At 40.4% G+C, this 18,359-nt stretch overlaps 2 protein-coding genes across 5 annotated transcripts; both read right to left on the bottom strand.

Moving 5' to 3' along the window:
• Window positions 1-653: 653 nt before the first annotated feature.
• LOC125716876 (paired mesoderm homeobox protein 1) lies at window positions 654-10,020 on the bottom strand. 3 transcript variants are annotated; one of them, XM_048989684.1, is made up of 5 exons: window positions 9,846-10,020; window positions 9,215-9,417; window positions 5,525-5,700; window positions 3,365-3,546; window positions 654-1,929 (listed from the first exon to the last, which is right to left on the bottom strand). In XM_048989684.1, the coding sequence occupies exons 1-5, from the start codon at window positions 9,944-9,946 to the stop codon at window positions 1,797-1,799; spliced, it is 795 nt and encodes a 264-aa protein (XP_048845641.1). In that variant the 5' UTR covers window positions 9,947-10,020; the 3' UTR covers window positions 654-1,796. The 3 variants fall into 3 exon arrangements, with proteins under 3 accessions (XP_048845641.1, XP_048845643.1, XP_048845642.1); XM_048989686.1 differs by lacking the exon at window positions 9,846-10,020 and adding an exon at window positions 9,700-9,839; XM_048989685.1 differs by lacking the exon at window positions 9,846-10,020 and having other exon boundaries at window positions 9,215-9,834.
• A 4,635-nt stretch (window positions 10,021-14,655) lies between these two features.
• On the bottom strand, window positions 14,656-18,136 carry gorab (golgin, rab6-interacting). Of its 2 annotated transcripts, XM_048989969.1 has the most exons (5): window positions 17,957-18,136; window positions 17,448-17,763; window positions 17,177-17,278; window positions 16,762-16,902; window positions 14,656-15,882 (listed from the first exon to the last, which is right to left on the bottom strand). In XM_048989969.1, exons 1-5 carry the CDS (start codon window positions 18,012-18,014, stop codon window positions 15,444-15,446), a joined length of 1,056 nt encoding a protein of 351 aa, XP_048845926.1. In that variant the 5' UTR covers window positions 18,015-18,136; the 3' UTR covers window positions 14,656-15,443. The 2 variants fall into 2 exon arrangements, with proteins under 2 accessions (XP_048845926.1, XP_048845927.1); XM_048989970.1 differs by lacking the exon at window positions 17,957-18,136 and having other exon boundaries at window positions 17,444-17,583.
• Window positions 18,137-18,359: the final 223 nt, after the last annotated feature.

The following is an 18,359-nucleotide window of genomic DNA, read 5'->3' as shown; positions in this document are numbered from 1 at the left end:
CAGCTCGGCTGCTGGAGGGTTCGGGTTTCCCACCCAATCAGCAGGCTGCATGGCACACGCTACAAGCTAGCACAGCTCTTAAAACCGCAAAGCCAATGTGTGCCAGTGTAATCAAAACAGGTAAGCTATGCTTGACAAATAAACAGGGGGCATTGTTTATTTGCAGTGCTGATATGGTAGGAAGACAGACCCCCCCCATCCCCCCCACCTCCCCATTCGTTTCCAAAATAAACATCAACAAAGTTCATCTGATTGTGGACGTGACCGCCTGCACAAGTTACTCCATGTGTAGTGTTACAGCAAAGTTGTTTTAGAGCTATTACATGCTGACGTTGGTCACATGGTACGGTGGCCAATCAGGTCCAACAGATGTCAAGCGCTGTACGCCAATTTCTCAGGTTTTGCAAGAAACCGTTTTTTGTGTATATATCTTGTTTCGGGTTGACCAGTTATGACAGACAGTGTGGCTTTAGCGTCCGTTAAAGACATTAAAGGGAAATATGATAAATGACTCACTGGGATTAAAATTAAGCCAGGGTTAGTGCTCTACCGAGATAAGAGTGCGTATGTCAACATTTATACAATAAAATGCCATCAATTAATGTCTTGAGGAAATCCAGACACCACAATCAAAGCCTTCCACAAAAGCACACTTGCTTAGATATTTATTCTGCATGACCCTGTTTCTGCACTGAAATAGTACTAAGAAGAGATTATAAAAAAAAGCTCAAGTCGTCTGATTTTCCTCAATACTGCATTGCTGTCGCCAGCAACAGCCCAGGAAAGTTACGTCGCATTTTTAACGAGATTAACTGCTGAGAATTCACACGGAGAGTGAGGCGGGAGCATTCAAGCTACAAGAAAGTGATACGTCGCATTGTTTACTAGTCTTACAGAATTGCAGAATCATGCATTCCGCCTCTAAGTTGCTTCCATTGTATTTCTGCAACTGCATTTTTATTATATAGGATTTTGTTACACATAAAGATATAATCAAGGTATATACACAGTAAAAGAAATACCATGTTTGGGGTTCTGAAAAGTTTCCCTTTTTTGTACAAAATGGGTTACACTGGTTTGCCTGTACGGAAAACAAAACTCAAAATATATAGCGTGCTTTTGCATGGGAGTGATATAAAATGGAAGATGACGCAAAAAAAGAATGAAAATTAAACACGGACACTTTCCCAGCTACATTCACGGAAAAGCACGGCATCGCGAAAACTCCAAAAGCGTTTTCGTTGGTCAGGTCCGATCTTATTCCAGTTCAGCGCACATCGATGATAAACTGATATCTGCTGGTGGGACCAGGCTTCAGGGGTCTTATCCATGGTGTCCAGATGTCACCTTAGATGGACGGGCCTTGGACAAAACAGCCCAGCAGTCTCATGAGCGCTCAAAAGTGTGAAGCAGTAAGACCAATTTTTTTCCACATTTTTTGTCTTTTTTTTGCCCTAAAATCAGATTAAATTCACTTTAATAACCACGTCCAGATGGGTGTCACGGGGAACTTCAAAAGCACATCGTTTCGGAGATCCTCGCAAGGAACAATTTCCGAAATGTTTCAAGTTTCATAGTCTCGCTTAGTTTTTTTTCCATCCCCCTTCCTTTACAATAGATGCAACACAAAAAAAAGCTATTAAAAATACATTCATTAAAAAAAAGATGGCGTGTCGGCAGCAGGAGGGGCTCCTGTGTGGATTGAGACGAAGGGCTGGTGCACCAATCAGGACGCCTCTATTCATGGAGGACCGCGATTCCCAGCATCCCCTGCCCCCGAAGCCGCCTCCTTGCCCTCAGTTGACGGTAGGCACCTGGTTCATGCTGTACTCCTTGGCCTTGAGACGGAGGTTGGCGATGCTATTGGCCATATTCATTCCCTGGGCGGTATTAGTGTTGGCGCAGGTTGGTGGATAGGTAGCCATGGCGCTGGAAAGGAGGACAAAAAGTAAGTCACATTTATACACAAATAACACATATAATACATACAAAATAAACAGGGACTCCGACAAAGATGATCGGCTCCATGAAAGCATATCAAATTAGGCCACCAACCCAGATCAGTCCAATTATGTTCCAGATTTTTGAGAGTGTCCGTCATTCAAATACCACACACGGTATATACAAAATAACACGTACAATACACTGTCTTCCAACCAGGAAGCTGCAGGACAGAAGAAAACGGCCAAATTACAAGCCACGTCTGCACTTATCTGATGGTCGGTATATTTTCAGAGGGGTTTGCACGTTGACCATATTCCCTAACATCAGGAAGAAGCAAAGAAAGTACGCGATGGTAGCCTTGTTTATTTTTCGACATGTTCCCGCCTCTGAAAGGCATCCAAATCAAACATTGATCCACTTCTGGGAAAATAAGAGTACTTGCTTTCTGACCACAGTGTTTATTTCTGGTACTTTCTTTGGTCCGTCCTGCAGCAGTGGACAGCAGCTGAAGGACGTATCAGTGCCTTCGCATTGCTTTGTTTTCTGCTCCCCAACACAAGTTGAAATAATAATTCTCATTGAGCACTTTTTGGTCGGTCTGTCGGCTTTCGTTCACTTCCCTGTTTCAATGGAAATCCTCTAACTTAGATCTGTATAGCAAGAGCCAGATATTGTTCACCATTTTCTTGACATGCAATGCTTAAGCTCAGCTAGGTGAGTGATGTATTTGATTTGGTTTCTTGGCCCTCAAGGAGACTTGTGTGTGTTCTGAGGTTAATCTCTTTCTAGCTTTAAATGTGGAACATGCTGTGACACCTGGTTATCATATTGAGATCATGTGACTGCTATAACGGCATGACGTAACCTACCCTAAACCCGAATGGTCTTTGTCTCTTTAATAAACCTCTAAATCGCAAAACCATGAAGTCAGAAAGTGCAGCTACAACAGTAACCTAAGGCACTTAGGTTAAAGACACTCGAGAAATAGGCCTACAAAGGAGGGTGATACGAGGTGATGAATGTAACCAGGTTCAAACAGGGCCGAGAGTAAGATGGAAATCATTTTACTCTGGTAGTAAGTTATAACCTTGGCAGTTAGGCCAACTTAGATTACGCCAAGTACAAACTATAAGGAAGAAAATATGACAAAAAGGTGACCAGATCTGAGGAAGAGAGAGTGGGGTCTAGAGAAAAATATATTTAATAAACACTGATATATTGAACACCATGCAGACCTGTCATTATTACAATATTTGAACGAATTCTGTGGAAGAAAAGAACGATGATTCAATATTGATAGAGTAATATAAGTGCTAAATATTGATGTTTTGAGAAAAAACGTGTCCTACTCAAAGCAAAGACTGGCGTGGGAAATTAAATAAAAACAAAATGGTAAGAGGGGCCGCAGTAGAAAGGTTACCTGTAGGGAGCGGAAGCGCCCCAGGATAGATAGTCGTTGGGTCGGGGGGCAGGCCGGGGTACGATGGGCTGCTCCACCGCGGTCACGTCCCCCGGGTAGGACTTGAGAAGCGAGGCATTCTTGCTAGCGAGCATAGCCCTCTCGTTCCTGCGGAACTTGGCCCGTCTGTTCTGAAACCAGACCTGGAAAACATCCCCCACCCGATGTCGCCGCCCGCGTTATCAGGAGTGTAGGGGCAAGCGTGGAGTGCAAATCAATCTTTAAACACCCCAAAATGACCTGGCTGGGGGCTATAAATGTGGCACCGCGGAGATTGGTGTCGTGCTGCAAGTTCTATCAGCTGCTGTGTTTTATTACGATAAACTGATATTTTCAACGGTATAATTGACCAAATCCCAGCACGAGAAATGTTATATTTACTACATACTCCACTGTAGAAAGTCAGGCAGAAATATTCATACTCCGAAACCCAGCTTCAAGTATATTTCTACTGTCCTCTACCCCAAAAGTTAAAACGTAGCTTAAAATTAATTTATCTGACGGAATTGGTACCTTTTAGTCTAAAACCTACAAAGTCTCCGACTTTGTCTTTTCCCTGTAAGGAAAAATTGTGCAAGATATTCATGAACCCGTTTCAACTGGTGGATTATGTTAGATCTTACTTGTTTTTGCAAGCGAAGTTGGGAGGCACCTCGCCGGCTCTTGAAAAGGGCCGACAGCGACTAGTGCCAGCCGAAAAATGAGCAGTCAGGAACACACATCCACATTCCTACATGCCCCTCTCGCCCCCCATCGCTCCACAGAGGGTTAGGCTCGAATCAGTCTATTTTTAACATTAGCCGGCAGCTGGGACTTTTATTTGCTTTTTTTGTGCTGGACGCTCGATTCGCCTAAACGGCACCACAGACGCAGGAGCGGCAAAGGAGCCTTCGGTGTTTGTGATTGGGTGAAATTCCCAAGGAGCATAAAATCATGCGACTTGTCTGATAGATCAACTCTAGCAGAACCTTGTGAAGCTTCTTTCTCGTGTTATGCTATTAATAGTTTTATCATTATTACATATTAATGGTTACAAGCTGATATTTTTGCATGTTAAATTTTTATATATATTTTTAGCTAACGATGCTTAGTAAAAAGTTGAACGCTTAAATATCTCGATAGAGCAACTTTTACTTTCTAAAATATTTCTCAACTGTAATCCTGAGCAGAAATCGCGAAGTCGTAAAAGAGAAGGTCTGAAATCTGTGTAGCGCAGGTATACAAGATAAATAATATATGCTTCAGTGAATGCCGAGTGTATTGAACTAAACTGCTGCTTGTTAGGGTTGCTGCGGCAAGCACCTCTGACGGGCGTTAAGACGCAGGCTACTGTTGTGGTAGGCTAATGTTACTTTTATGTGAATGTAGTTTCGTGTTGTACCCGGTCTTTAATACACAATTTAAAACCCAGAAATGAACTGGCGCCGTGTGTTCATTAGAGAACACTCCTCAGCAAGAGACTATTAGTTTCATCTGACAGATTTCTGTGGCACGATAGCTTGGCAGTCTGGCACACACCATTTACACATTCCCTTTGTTGTTGTTGTTTTCTTCAAAGTAGGCATAACTGGAAAAACATTCATGCCACAAGCTGTTCGATAGACAGCATCAACGTGAATTCTGCTCTCAAAGACGTTTAAGCCCTTACTGCATATGGAGGTTCGTAGGAGTCGAAGTGTTCGTGAATCCGATCCAATTTGAGAAGTTACAACTAGCAGGCAATTATCTAATTTTGCTTTGACCCGAACAGAGGTGTTGTCATCGAGGCTGGGATGAATGGTTCATTTGTGCCTAGGAAAAGCTAATGAGGACGACAATAAACAGACTATAAATGGGCCGCCATCTGAAGCTGCTGATCCAGATTCTGGATCGACTGCGGAGTCGAAGAGGGCATTCAGACACCCCCTGATTACTACCGAAATGAGGTGGGGGTGAAATAAAAACACCAAGGACTCTTGGTTTTGACTCCTCAGAAGCAGCTCTAATGTCTAATAAATATTATCCTCCAACCCTGATGGTGCTGACGGGACCGATGGGGCCACCATATATGCAAATTATGATTGGCATGACTAGATGCACCAATCAGTATCTCCTTCGGACTGACGATGGGGGGCGCCGTACCTGCACTCGCGCCTCAGTTAGGTTCACCCTGCGCGCCAGGTCCTCACGCACGAAGGCGTCAGGGTAGTGCGTCCTCTCGAACACGCGCTCCAGCGCCTGCAGCTGGCTGCTGTTGAAAGTGGTGCGATTCCGCCTCTGCTTGCGCTTCTTCTTCTCCTCTGTGTTCAGCTGCTCATCTGACACACACACACACACACCCGGACACATGCTTAGAGAACGACATGCAGAACCACTGAACACCGATCTGTGAATACGTGGAACAACACTTAGCCCTTGCAGGCGAGACAACAACCAGATGAATTAAGAGGCAATCAAACCTTTATTCCAAATCAGCCGGCTGGTCTACAAAGTCGTGTTTGGCCAACCGTAGTTTTTATAATTAATACCAAAGCATTGTTGTTGATGTTCAGAAAACACTACCTATCTTTCACGTTTTGATTTAAAATTAGCTCCTTGACGATTAATCATGTACATAAGCTGTAACTGCACGGGTCTCAGCATTCATTTGCTGGAAACTGCATTGTACGTGTAATGGTCCAGATGTGAGGTCTATATTCTGACAGCCAGATGTGCGACCTAAAAGGAAGCCTCGAGGGGGAAAAATACACACAAAGAACTCAGTGGTCAGTGGTTTCAGAAAGACGAGGTTCTGCAGAGCTTATGCGAAACGTTTCAGATCCACGACAGCGCAAGTAACATTAACTCTTCCGACTCAAGTTACTCAAAAGTCGCAAGTTAACGAAGGGTTTCGTAGTAGGGCAGGCAGCTTCAGTGAGCTGACACAACGCAGCGCTAAAAGACCGTGACTCGTCTTTCAGTTTCGGGTTAATCCTTTCGTCTTCAGAAACGTTTAATTCAAAAGCCCAGGCGCAAGAGATGATCTGATGATAAATCTTAATGGCGGCGCTGATGATCTAATGCACTCTTGTAGCTTCGTTGCTGTACGTGGAGCAGAAGTCAGCAAAGTGAACTTCAACATAAGCAATGACAAGCACTTCCACGCCTATAAATAGCTTGTTAAAACGGACCTCCTCAGTGAGTTTTTTAAATAGACCTAATACTTGATTTGTTAAAAAATATATACCCTTCTGCTTCATATATTATATAATGTATAATATATTACGAAATATACGGCAACATGTCAATCACCCTGCAACGATATAGGTTATTATTGCAAGACAAGCACAAGCGAATGGACACAATGTCAAAATAACTGCTTTTTTTCCACGAGAATACGGACAGTTATTGCTTTAGGCAGAATGCATCCACGTCTTAATCAACGACAGCAGTTAGGTAAAAGGTGTTCACACCGCCAACCAAATCGTAAAAATTAAAAGCGGTTAATAATTTCCAAGACAAATCGGAGTGGCAGAATGACCAATAAATACGATTGCGGATTTTAGCACGTTTCTACGAAAATATTACGCGAAAATATTACGTTGCATTGACGACCGTATCTGTTCTTGATATTCTATTAATGACAAGCCGACAGCTTACAAAAGTACAATCCCGGAAATCAATAGGGAACTAGCCCCGCTGGCGTTCGGACCACTGAACACATTTCAAAATCCAGCCATTTAAGGATCAAAAGAGTTTGTATTAGTATTTATCCTTTAAAATGAGATACGACGAAAAATGATGGGCTAAGTAATGGTTTGAGTCTGGTCCCGTATGCTTGCGCGGGAGGGGAGGCCTACATTTCGCGTTTTACTGAGTTGGCTGTTTCAGGGGACTGTCTCCGAACGGGAGGGGATGATGCCTCAAATCCCCACAGACCTCATGTCTTGGAAGAAAGGCAGCCTTGCCGCAGACACACTCTTTGCTCTCATCAATCAGTCCTTAAATCACTCAAATAAAACTTCATAGGGGCATGGAAAAGTGTCTCGGTGATGGATTGATTGGCCTCTTCGGGACCCTTATCACAATAAGGCAGATGAAAGAGAAGGATGTGAAGAATTTCTGAAGACGTTTTACGTTTCAGGAGTGCGTGTAGCGATCAACGTTCAGTTTTGTCATAGTTAGAAATAAATGTGACAATTGTTTTTATTAGACGTAATGATATTATTGTAATCAATATTGCATATTCGTTCAAATGTATTTTATTATAAATTTTGATCGTTTTCATGAATCTGAATTTAAATGGTCTTTAAGCTTGAAAATAGTTATCAAACCTGTGTATTAATGTCCCACATTTATATTTTACACGAACACAAAACCCTAACCGTGTTATATTCTTATGTACAGTTAATGATCTGGCTGTGAAAGAAATATATATTATATATAAGGTATATTCCATGTTAGACATTGTGTGTGTGTATGTGTGTATATGTATATTTCTTTCATAACCAGATCATTAACTGTTAAACATGGATGTTAGATCTCACAGCATATCAGCCTTTACTTATCTATTTATTTAAAGACATTTTAATTAAAAAGTAATTTTCTACTTTAATATTCTTAAAAATACATTAATAAAACGCTTAGCTTAGTTTTGCTGTCAACGGCTGTCATGGGCGACCTGGGATACTGAAAAGAAAAAAAAATATCTAAGAATAAAAAGCAAACAATGTTAAATACTGATCACAGTAGTTTTAATGTTTTTTTTTTCCTGCGTCAAGAGTGATTTGCTTTTGGAAAAGGCGTATAAAAGCAACGCTGAGCAATGAAAATGTTTTGAAGCCTTAATTAATTCTGATGCAATTCAACAGTTTCAGTGTAACAAACAACAGCTGCTAGTTTTTTAAAGTGAGATTTGGTCTTTCCTTCTATTGTATATAAATGAATGATTATACCGTAATTAAAAGAATATACGCGGGTACTCAATACATAGCCTGAGATTGCCAGTGTGGCATGTTTACTTTCGACTCTTGAACGTGACACACACAATCCTTATAGGCCCACTTAATACTAGATTTATACTTTTTCTGTGGGCTGCATTTCAAATACACATTTAATAAGTCCTTCTCTTCCGTAAGCCACCAGTGATCTGACATTAACTGTACATCTTCGTTGCTAGTTGCGAAGCGTTAAGGTTGCACCCAACATACGGCTTGCATTAATAGAAACAAATTACGAGAAAGCGTCCCGGCTTGTTCAACCATACAAAGAAACACTACGCTTTATTTAGCAACGCTCACTTTTAGGATCTTTTTGCGTGCAATCCTCCCGTAGTAGACGGCCTGTTTAAAATACATTCACTACCAGAGGGTGGCATACAAACCGGATAGGTTGTTAGTAGGACTTTGCGCATGCATGTTATGCAGATCCGACCTAACCCCCAAAACTCAATCCCTGAGTGACACCAGAAAATGAATACATATTATCTTAGAAACGATAAAATATAATAAATAACGTATTAAAAATGGCCGTTTATTGATTTTGGAAGTCTACTATAAGAGCAACAAGTTCTAAGGACATTGTAGACAATCTCCATACGTGTGGAAGTCAGGTGCGGGCACTGTGGACGGCACATCTGCGTGATTCTGACGATATCACACACGCGATGAGCTCAAAGCACGAATCTTACCGTGATATGTCTTACACTTCTTTCTCCCAACTTCCTTTAACATAAAACTGAATAGGACCAAGCCCTATTGAAATGAAATATACCAGCTAATGCGACAATCCCCCGTACATTAATGCGATAATCGCACGTGAGGCCCGCTTGACGTTGCCATGAGGGTGACTTACTTTCCTGCTGCGTGGTATCGCTGCCGCTGGTTAGACCCGGTGATTCCAGCATACTCCTTGCCGCTTCTCCGGTGGTCTCGTCGCTCGGTGTCCCTACCATCTCCCCTGCCTCCTCCAGGTCCAACAGATGGCTTACTGAGAAGTTCTTTTTGGCTTGTAGATTTTCCAGATTGGCAGTAATTGGGCTCTCCAGGCGGTTAGATCTGTCCATCACATGCATATAACCAGAAGTCATGACGTAAATAAAACACAGGTAGGATAATTACTCCCTATTCACAAAAAGTACTAACGACGTCTCCAACCCCATCAACAGGTCTGACTTTGAAATAAAGAATTTTTAAAAGCTGTACGGATCCAGATAATTGACGTTCTTCAGTGATTAAGGTTTTAGGGTCGATTGGCTTCTTAAAATGATCAAAAACGAAAATTTTTCCTTTTGAACAGATGCTATATTTTCAAGGATTTTCCACACTTAAGCAACCCACCAAATGGCTGGTTATGGCATCGCTCGCCCTGCTTTGTAGCGTCCCAGAATCCTACAACATTCCGGGAAGTTATTTTCTTCTCCACGCCTGCTGCGTTACGACATTGAATGACTAAGCTGCAGAAATGATTAGGTCTAAATACGCACTGAAGCCGAGTTCTCAGTTTACGTTCGGTAGTGGAGCGCTGGATGTTGAAGTTTTTGACTTGGGTCTTCCCCTCATCCGATCGACGGACTCTCTGGCACATCAAACGATCGAGACTGCCATGCTAGGGGAGCCGAAACGGGGAATAAATGAAAATTTGAGACCCCTGGGAGGGTGGGTCGACCTAAAAGGAGCCTGTAATTACGTGGCGATGCCTTGTGCTGTTTCTGACGTTTTACAGACCTTCTTTTTACCAGGCCACCCCCGCCTCCCGACTAGCAATACATACCACCGCCAAAGCACCCTGATTACGGAATCCTTGGAAAAAATCTGCTTGACAGTTACCCCCCAAATTTACAATAGAGTCGTAACGACCACAATGAACATGATTAAAAAAAACATTAGTCACAACGATATATGAACTGTTTCTAAAATTAAATACTATGCGTTTTAGATTCCGCACAACATAAAATGCACACTTTTAATGTGCTAATTATGCTAATTAGGGAATATATGACCATATATGTATCATTTAAAGTTGTGTGTTAGATAAGATCACAAATGCTTCTAACGGATTCTACACTCGGGAAACGGTATACAAAATCGTCCTTGCATGGTTTAATCCGAGGACGGGAATCTGCACGATTGAAAAATTATTTTACTTACGCCTTGAATAAAACTGAATAAAAATCTATGAAAACACTACTTAAGTACCGTTCTAAAATTATGCTTAAGGTCCCGAAGAGAGATTTTAAGAATATTTATTTTGATGTATACGCACAAATTCATCCCGTGCGTGCAAGCCACACGTAGCCTAATCATCGTACTTACGGGTTATATATAGTGGGGATACTGATTACAGGCTGGTAATGATCTCACAAACATGCTGTTTTGTTTGTCTTGGTCTTTAAAACAATACACCATCTATATGAAAATGACTTTTTTTAAGTTAAGCATTCCAGTTTGCTTTGACTGAGCGTTTCGGGGTAGGCGGGGGGTGGGAAGGGGGGGGCGTACTCTTTAAGCAGCCGCAGTCAGTCCTTCGCTTCCAGCTCCAGATCTGGGAAAAGAACGCCTGATGCCATCAAAGAGACGCAGATTGAAACCAGATGTACGGTGCCTCTCTCGTACTTTCCATGCATTTAATTAAGGCGTTGGGATGGAATAGTCTTTTTTTCATCATTAGTTTTCATTGCGAACCCCTTTCTCTCTCTGGTAAGAGCACCGATGTTGATGCCAGGGTAGCATGTCTGCCTTTTAAATCTATAAATACACAAATACAAAGTTCTGTCATCATGCGTTGGCGAAAGTTTGCTTTCTTTTCACCGCTGCTCCAGAAGACACGTAATGAAACGTCAAATAACCCCACAGGTTTATTAACCCACTTCGGCTCGAGCTGCGCGCGGAACCTTACGTTTGTTTGCACAGTACACTGTTTAAAAAAATGGTTTGCATGAAGAAGTCCTGAACAATAAACACGCATTAAATGACTCTCCGAAAATTCAGAAGTGGCTATATGTTTCCTTTTCAGATTTAAGACGTATAAAAATCACCACATGATTAAATGTAATTTTAGATTGAATTCTCTGTGAAAGATATCAGCATATAATTGTAACGCTTATCACACGCGATTATTCAAGTGTCTTAGCGAATGAAGAACAAGCGCGGATAAATATTTTCGGATGAATATTTTTCAGAAATACTAACAGGGACACGCACAAATAAACCGCCGATAAAGTTATCATTTGGTGCAGAATCTCTTTGTGATATGCAACGAAGCACCTTCCCCAACACCAGACATATTATTATTACCGGAACGTGGAAAAAACGCGACACTTCCAAAATGTAGAGAAATAAAAATAAATCCCATTAAAATTTAATATTGAAGTAATTATATCCTGGATATGACCACATTATTATTATTATTATTATTATTATTATTATTATTATTATTATTATTATTATTATTATTATTATTATTATTATAGGCGTTGTGACTAGTGGTAAAATATTTAAAGGTACTGTTCACAAATAACGTTAATAATGTGAAGATAAGAGTAACGTTTACGAAAAGAAATAATCTTATTAATTTTATGTGATTTTCTGTTTCATATATCGCGTCTCGACACGCCAAATGTATAATGTATAATATATATAAATCAATAAATAAATGGCATTAAATTAGCAAGTAGGCAAGTCTCATTAAAAACCCTTGTCCTTAAAAACTTCATGTGAAATCGTGGCTGTTGTAACACTTGCAGTAGCCTATTATAATGAACAATCCTGGCCTTCATTATAGTAATCTCCATCATAATTAGTTGTTACCAATTATATTTGGTTTTATTGATGTGAAGTCCTTAACCCGTCTGAACTTTAAGTACCCTGCTCGATTAGATCAGAATATGGGCGGGCGAATATTACTTAGAGTTTTGGAAGCCGTGTTGTTTAATTCACACCAGATTGATTTCATGTGGGAAGACCACAAGCGGTTTGTAATTATTGTTTAGTCATTATTGAACACAGAATAACCAAGACGGCTGAATTATATTTTTAAGCAAAACTCTGGGAATTGTAAACGATGACGAGACAATACAGACAGTAATTATTAATACCAAGTGTCAGTATATCAATACTGGTATTTCTGAGGGTTAACTGGATTATTGCTCACCACGACATTTTAATCTCTTCTTAAATGACAGAGTGCATCTCGTGCTTAAAACACATACAGTCCAATACGTTAAGTTTAATCTCGATACATCATTGAATTCGTTTCTTGCAGGTTACAGACCGAGAAAAATTAGACGTGTTTAATGTCGTCAGAAACAACCGCTTAACAAAGGTCATCACCTTAATTAGCAGGGTGGGTCGGGACCTGGAATACTTAACAGGACCAGTCTGTTTCTAAATTGACGACCCACCGATTATCGAAAGGCACAAGACAGTGGACAATATTAGCAGAAGATTCCGTAACACTATTAAACTTATTCAAAAATGATTAAAGTTGAATAAAAAAGCCTACCAAAGACGACTATTCTAAAAATATTACCGAAATGTTTCATAGTATTAAAAGGCCTATCTATACAGGTTATTTGTGCCTTTACTGTGCGAGTATTAATTTCCATCGTTGGCCATAACAGCACAGTAATATACAGAACACTGTAAATAAAGTCTTCTGATTAGTATTTTAATTGACATGTTTCTATTGTAGTTAAATCTGTCGTTTTATTGCAAATTAATTACTCACTTCGATGATTGAAACAGGTGGACTAATTCGGATTTTAAATTCGGATTATTTTTCTTAACATGAAACCCGATTGACAAGTAAACGTCTTTGATTTCTCTCGTACAGTAGATGACAATGAATGCACGCGCCGTGTATTGCTTTACATACCCTGTGAGCAGTGTCCTTCTGGATGTTTATAATTGTGACCGCTTGTACGGTGTATGTTACCCATATTTCATAACCTTTTCAAGGAAGAATCCGTTATAAAGATCTTTGGAAATTATAGTAATATTATACAAATGTCACCGCCAAACTATACAAATTTTATTTTTCGTATAAATTACTAGAGGGAGTCAAACTATTAATAGGGGCAAACCATAGAATCACAAACAAGTTTATTGCACAATGAATCCAGAACGCTGCAACGTGCTGATATATTACAGCAATACTTGCCTGGTAATTTTAATTTACATTAAACGACAACATAATAAACATTGAACAACTCTGACAGTACATAAACAATATAATCTTGTTTCGGATACGCATAAATACGGTCTACTGAAGTAGACTTACAGCGATAGCTTTATCAGCCAATTGAACATGATATCGATTAGGGCCCATAAAAGAAAACCAAACAACTGAGTAAAGCACTTTATTCACCTTTGCACATTTAAGCGGAAACATAAAAATTCAACTTGAATATTATGACAAATGGCTCAGACAAGACTTTCATTTTTCTGTGCGTTACGCACGCACAATTTATCCGCTAAAAGCAACCAACTGGGTGATCGGTCAATCACACATTAAACGCGTTTATGGCGGCTCTTTAAAAACGTCGTAATTTTAACTACGTCCCTAATTATTGAATTATTGATGATTTACGTTAAACCGATTAATATAACTCGTGTTGTATACACGGCGTGTCAAGGGCGCAAATCTATAACTAATGCATGGCCGGGGGCCACAGTCCACGGTATAAATTGGTCTTACCATCTTTTCACTCCTCAGGTTACGGAGTTTTTTCCCAAACTGTCGTGATAAACTGGCTCCACATAAATCAAAGAACAGTCCGAAGCTGCAGCTCCGCTCTCTGAAGTCATATAGGTCTCACAAATCCGTAAACCTTAAGCGCAAATTATGTTACGGCAGTACCACACCGCTTCATTACGGCGTATGGTTCCCATTATAAGGCAGACAATTGTGATCATTATAATCAAGATGCTAATCTCACAATTTCTACGCATTTGGAAAATGTTCGTCTTGTTGTATCGGGATTATTCTACTGGCACCGACGATACGCTGTTAGAGAAAAATAACCATTAACTTTAACCGAAGCTGTTTTCCACGACTGTACCAAGCGGAAACGAATTTTACATATTTGAATGGCATATAACATATGACAAGTGAGAGAATGAACTAAAACTACATTTAACTCAATATGTATATAGGTAGGTTGTCATTCACGCGCCGTAAGGCGAAATTGCATCATTTTTATCGTTTTACTGCACTAACCAATATATTAGCAAATTATACACACATAATGCAATTAAAGTAATCATTTCATTATACAAATAAGTACCAGAACTTCATTTTCCCATTCATCTTCCAAAACTTTAATCGCAGACAGGTTCGTAGGGTAATGTTTAATAAACTAGAAAATAAAACTCACGGTCAGACTGCTGTACCGCGACATACATGACAATAACCGACATGAACAGTGTAGTGTAACCAAGACTAACTAAAAAGAAAAAAAAAACATTCAAACTTAAAACAAATTAAATAACTTTAAACAAAAAGTAAAATCGCTTACTAGCCCGTTAAAAAAATTTTAAACTAACTTCCCCAAAGCTCAGGATCCCAAAACAAGCATAAACTACATTTCAAGGATGTTAAAGTAATAAGAGGTAAACGAAATTAAATTCTCTCTCGGAAACATTTCCGATCACGGAATCAAGACACTCATACATATGTCACTTGCTTATTACGACAATCTGTTTTAAATTACGTGCTGTTGAGGAGGGACTGTTTGCAAACAAGTGCATCTTCTGCCTCTGCAGGGGGGGGGGGACACATCTCCTGCATTGACAGCCATGACATCAGATCAATTGCTTCTGCATGGAAGCACACAGGCAGACCGACAAAGTATATAAGAATATTTAACTCCCCTTTAGAAATTGTTCCTAAAAATCTAACTATATTATATATATATATATTTCAAAATGACTACAGAACTTCAGATTCTGTAGTTCTACTACAAAACTCTTAAGAAGCAGGATCATGGACAGGAATTATGATAATAGCAGATAACTGTGCTCATGTCCAGCAGCGAATGAGTCTTTGTAGTTGTGGAAGACAGAAGGACTCTCTGGGGGCTTTATCAGACAGGGGTGGCTACCTCCCTGCCTGCACAGTCATGGCTGGGGGGAGGATCCTGACTTTCACAGTCTAGGCCACTTGTTCTTCGTTCGGGCAGCGTTGGCAGATCATTCTCCTGTTCTGAGTGCTGTGGGGGTGCGGCGTCGGAATCGCGAGGGGCTCCCCCTGCCTCGCTCGCGCACTCCACCCGGGCCGCCGCCCCTGACGCCTGCTCCTCCTCCAGCAGCAGCCTCTCCACCTGGATCTCCAGCTCCAGCTGCTCCTCGTCAGCCTGCATCTCCAGCTGCTGCATCAGCTCTTCCAGTTTGCGTGCCTTGCGCTGCTCGTTCTGCTGGATGATGGTGTACAGGTGCTCAGTCAGCCGCTCCTTCGCCTCAGTTTTCTTGTGCAGGTCCAGCTTTGCGGTCACAAACTCGGCCTCCGCCTTCTCGTACCGTTTTCTGGCAGGAAAAGTACATCTTTATAAAGCCTTTTAGGATCTATTAACTGGAAAGTTACTTTAATACCCTTGCTGTGCTGCAGTGCAATAACAAACTTTTCAATTCTAATTCGATTCATAATTTTTGTTATCTGTTTAGATAAAGCAAGTAAAGATTCTACATTCCTGTTTGGCAAAAAATAAATACAAAGACTGATTGTGGCAAAATGCATATTTACCATTATATTACTATACTGGCATAACAAAACATCTGTGGTAATGGAGTTGAAATTCAAAACCAATCCTACAGGGGGCAGTATTATTTACAAATCAATGCTTTCAAGAAAGTCCGGTGAAAATTCAGATGGTAATGAAGATTTTAAGACCTTCAGCATTATTTTAAAATGTATTGCAGTCATAAAAAAAATTCCATAAAATAAAATTTATAGAAAAGCTGCAGAACTCAAATTAAAATTAAAAATGTAACCTTCAATTTTGTCTATTCAGTAACAACAGTCAACATTTCTTAAGATATAAGTGGTATCACTTACAGTTCCATTTAACTATAAATAAAAAAAAACTGGATATAACAGATTGACTTCAAGTGTATGGATACGCTATATGCTGGATTCTGAGACGACAAAGGCAATCTCAGTACTGAAAGAGCATAGTTCGAACCAGAGTCTCCCAATCCAGTCCTTGGAGACCCACAGACAGTCCACCTTTCTGCTCCGTCCCACTTCCCTGCCGAGGAGCAAAAATGTAGACTGCGTGCGAGTCCTTGAGGACTGGTTTGCGAAATACTGCCATAAAATGTCCCAAAAGAGTGCTTTTAGACTGTAACTTTGTTTAACAAGTGGAAAAGTGTACGAGGCTGATAGAGAGCAGGGTTGAACGTCACCTCGCTGCAGAGTACTCCCAGCTTGCCTGTTCTATACGTCCACGCAGAATCCCGATGTCACCGGACACCATTTCATCCAGAGCCTGCAGCCCCTTCTGGATCCGCTTCAGTTTGACAGCCTCAGCCTGTGTTCGTTTGGACCTTAATCATGGAGAAAACGCAAACGTTTTCTCCTCTGTAAAACTAAACGTCAAATCTCCCGCATTTCACATAACATTAAAGCACTGTAGTCAAACTCAATACTTCGCTTTCTAATGGCTTTCTGGAGAAAATACAACAAAGATAGGACGCCAAATTATAAAAAAAAGGCAATGACATACAAACGTCAACTTATCTATTAAACTATTGAAAAGACCTACAATTTAATTCTTTTAACTTTTGATATGGACAGGTTTTATGGCGTCAGAATGCTTACTTTTCAGCAATGGTCTTTGACAGAAGGGCTTTCTTGCGTTTATTTTTCTCTTCAATCATCCTCTGCTCTTGCTGAAGCAACTCAAGTCGAGTTTTCTCCCTTCTGTAATTTTATCAATAAATATAATGTCAGAAATAAGGAAGGTAGATATTTAACAAACAGAAAGCTGTGTAATATATATAGATAATGTAATTCTGTGTGGGAAAAAAGTGGAAATAAACCCACAATAATTTTATGACACTGGGGCTACTTAGTATACAAACTTACTAACAATTCGACCTCCTGTTTCTCCAGCTCTTTTGGGGTCATGTCGCTGTTTGTTGCTATAACAGGGCAGGGAGTATGTGACTCGTTCGTAGTGTCTTTGTGTTCGGCCTGGGGAGTCCCCTCGGTTTGTGAGGTTTTCGGCTCAGTTTGACTCGGGGTCCGAACTTTCGCTTTGTCGAGCTGCTGCCCTGATGGTAGCGGCCCAGAGGCGTCCTGCTGAGCGGCCACCTGAAGAGCTCGTTCGCGCTGCAGCTGTTGTCGGCTTCGGTTAGTGGGGACCGGCTTTCGAACGCGACCCGAAACAGCTGGAACGACAGAATCTGCACGGGAGCGGAAACACGTTTAATTACTATTTACTTACTGTTAACCATTATTTATTTATGTTACAAAAATGACAACTGACAATATAAACACGCTAACCACTCAACTGATTCTAAACATGTATTAAAGTTAACTTTACTGTCTAGTTACTTACATGAAAATTTCGTAAGTTATAACAAAATATATATTTACCTTTATTTTGCAACCTCCGGAGCTCATCCTCCGAAAAACCTGCCCATCCAGCCATCATAGTAAACACAGCCTTACTCCATATTTCTTTAAAAACATTAATAATTTAAGAATTCCCAAAAAGTTAGTAAGTTCTACAGCAGATTCCACAGCAGGGTACGGCCATGTTTGACTACATTGCCACGTCCAAGACCCAAACTAGGACCTTCCGATGGTGTCTCAGAATATGCCTGCATCGTCGTCTAAGGAAGTCACGATCGATTGAATTTTTTGCTTTACACAATAAAAATAAAATTTCTTTTTCATAATGTTTTATCATATTTTCATTGCAACATAACATGTTTCCTAAAACTAGATAACGCACGTACTTCATATGTTTGTTTTATTGCCAGAAGACCAGCGCCGA

The sequence above is a fragment of the Brienomyrus brachyistius genome, chromosome 21 (assembly GCF_023856365.1).
Source record: "Brienomyrus brachyistius isolate T26 chromosome 21, BBRACH_0.4, whole genome shotgun sequence".
Lineage (NCBI taxonomy): Eukaryota > Metazoa > Chordata > Actinopteri > Osteoglossiformes > Mormyridae > Brienomyrus > Brienomyrus brachyistius.
This window is presented reverse-complemented; position numbering and strand designations above follow the sequence as displayed.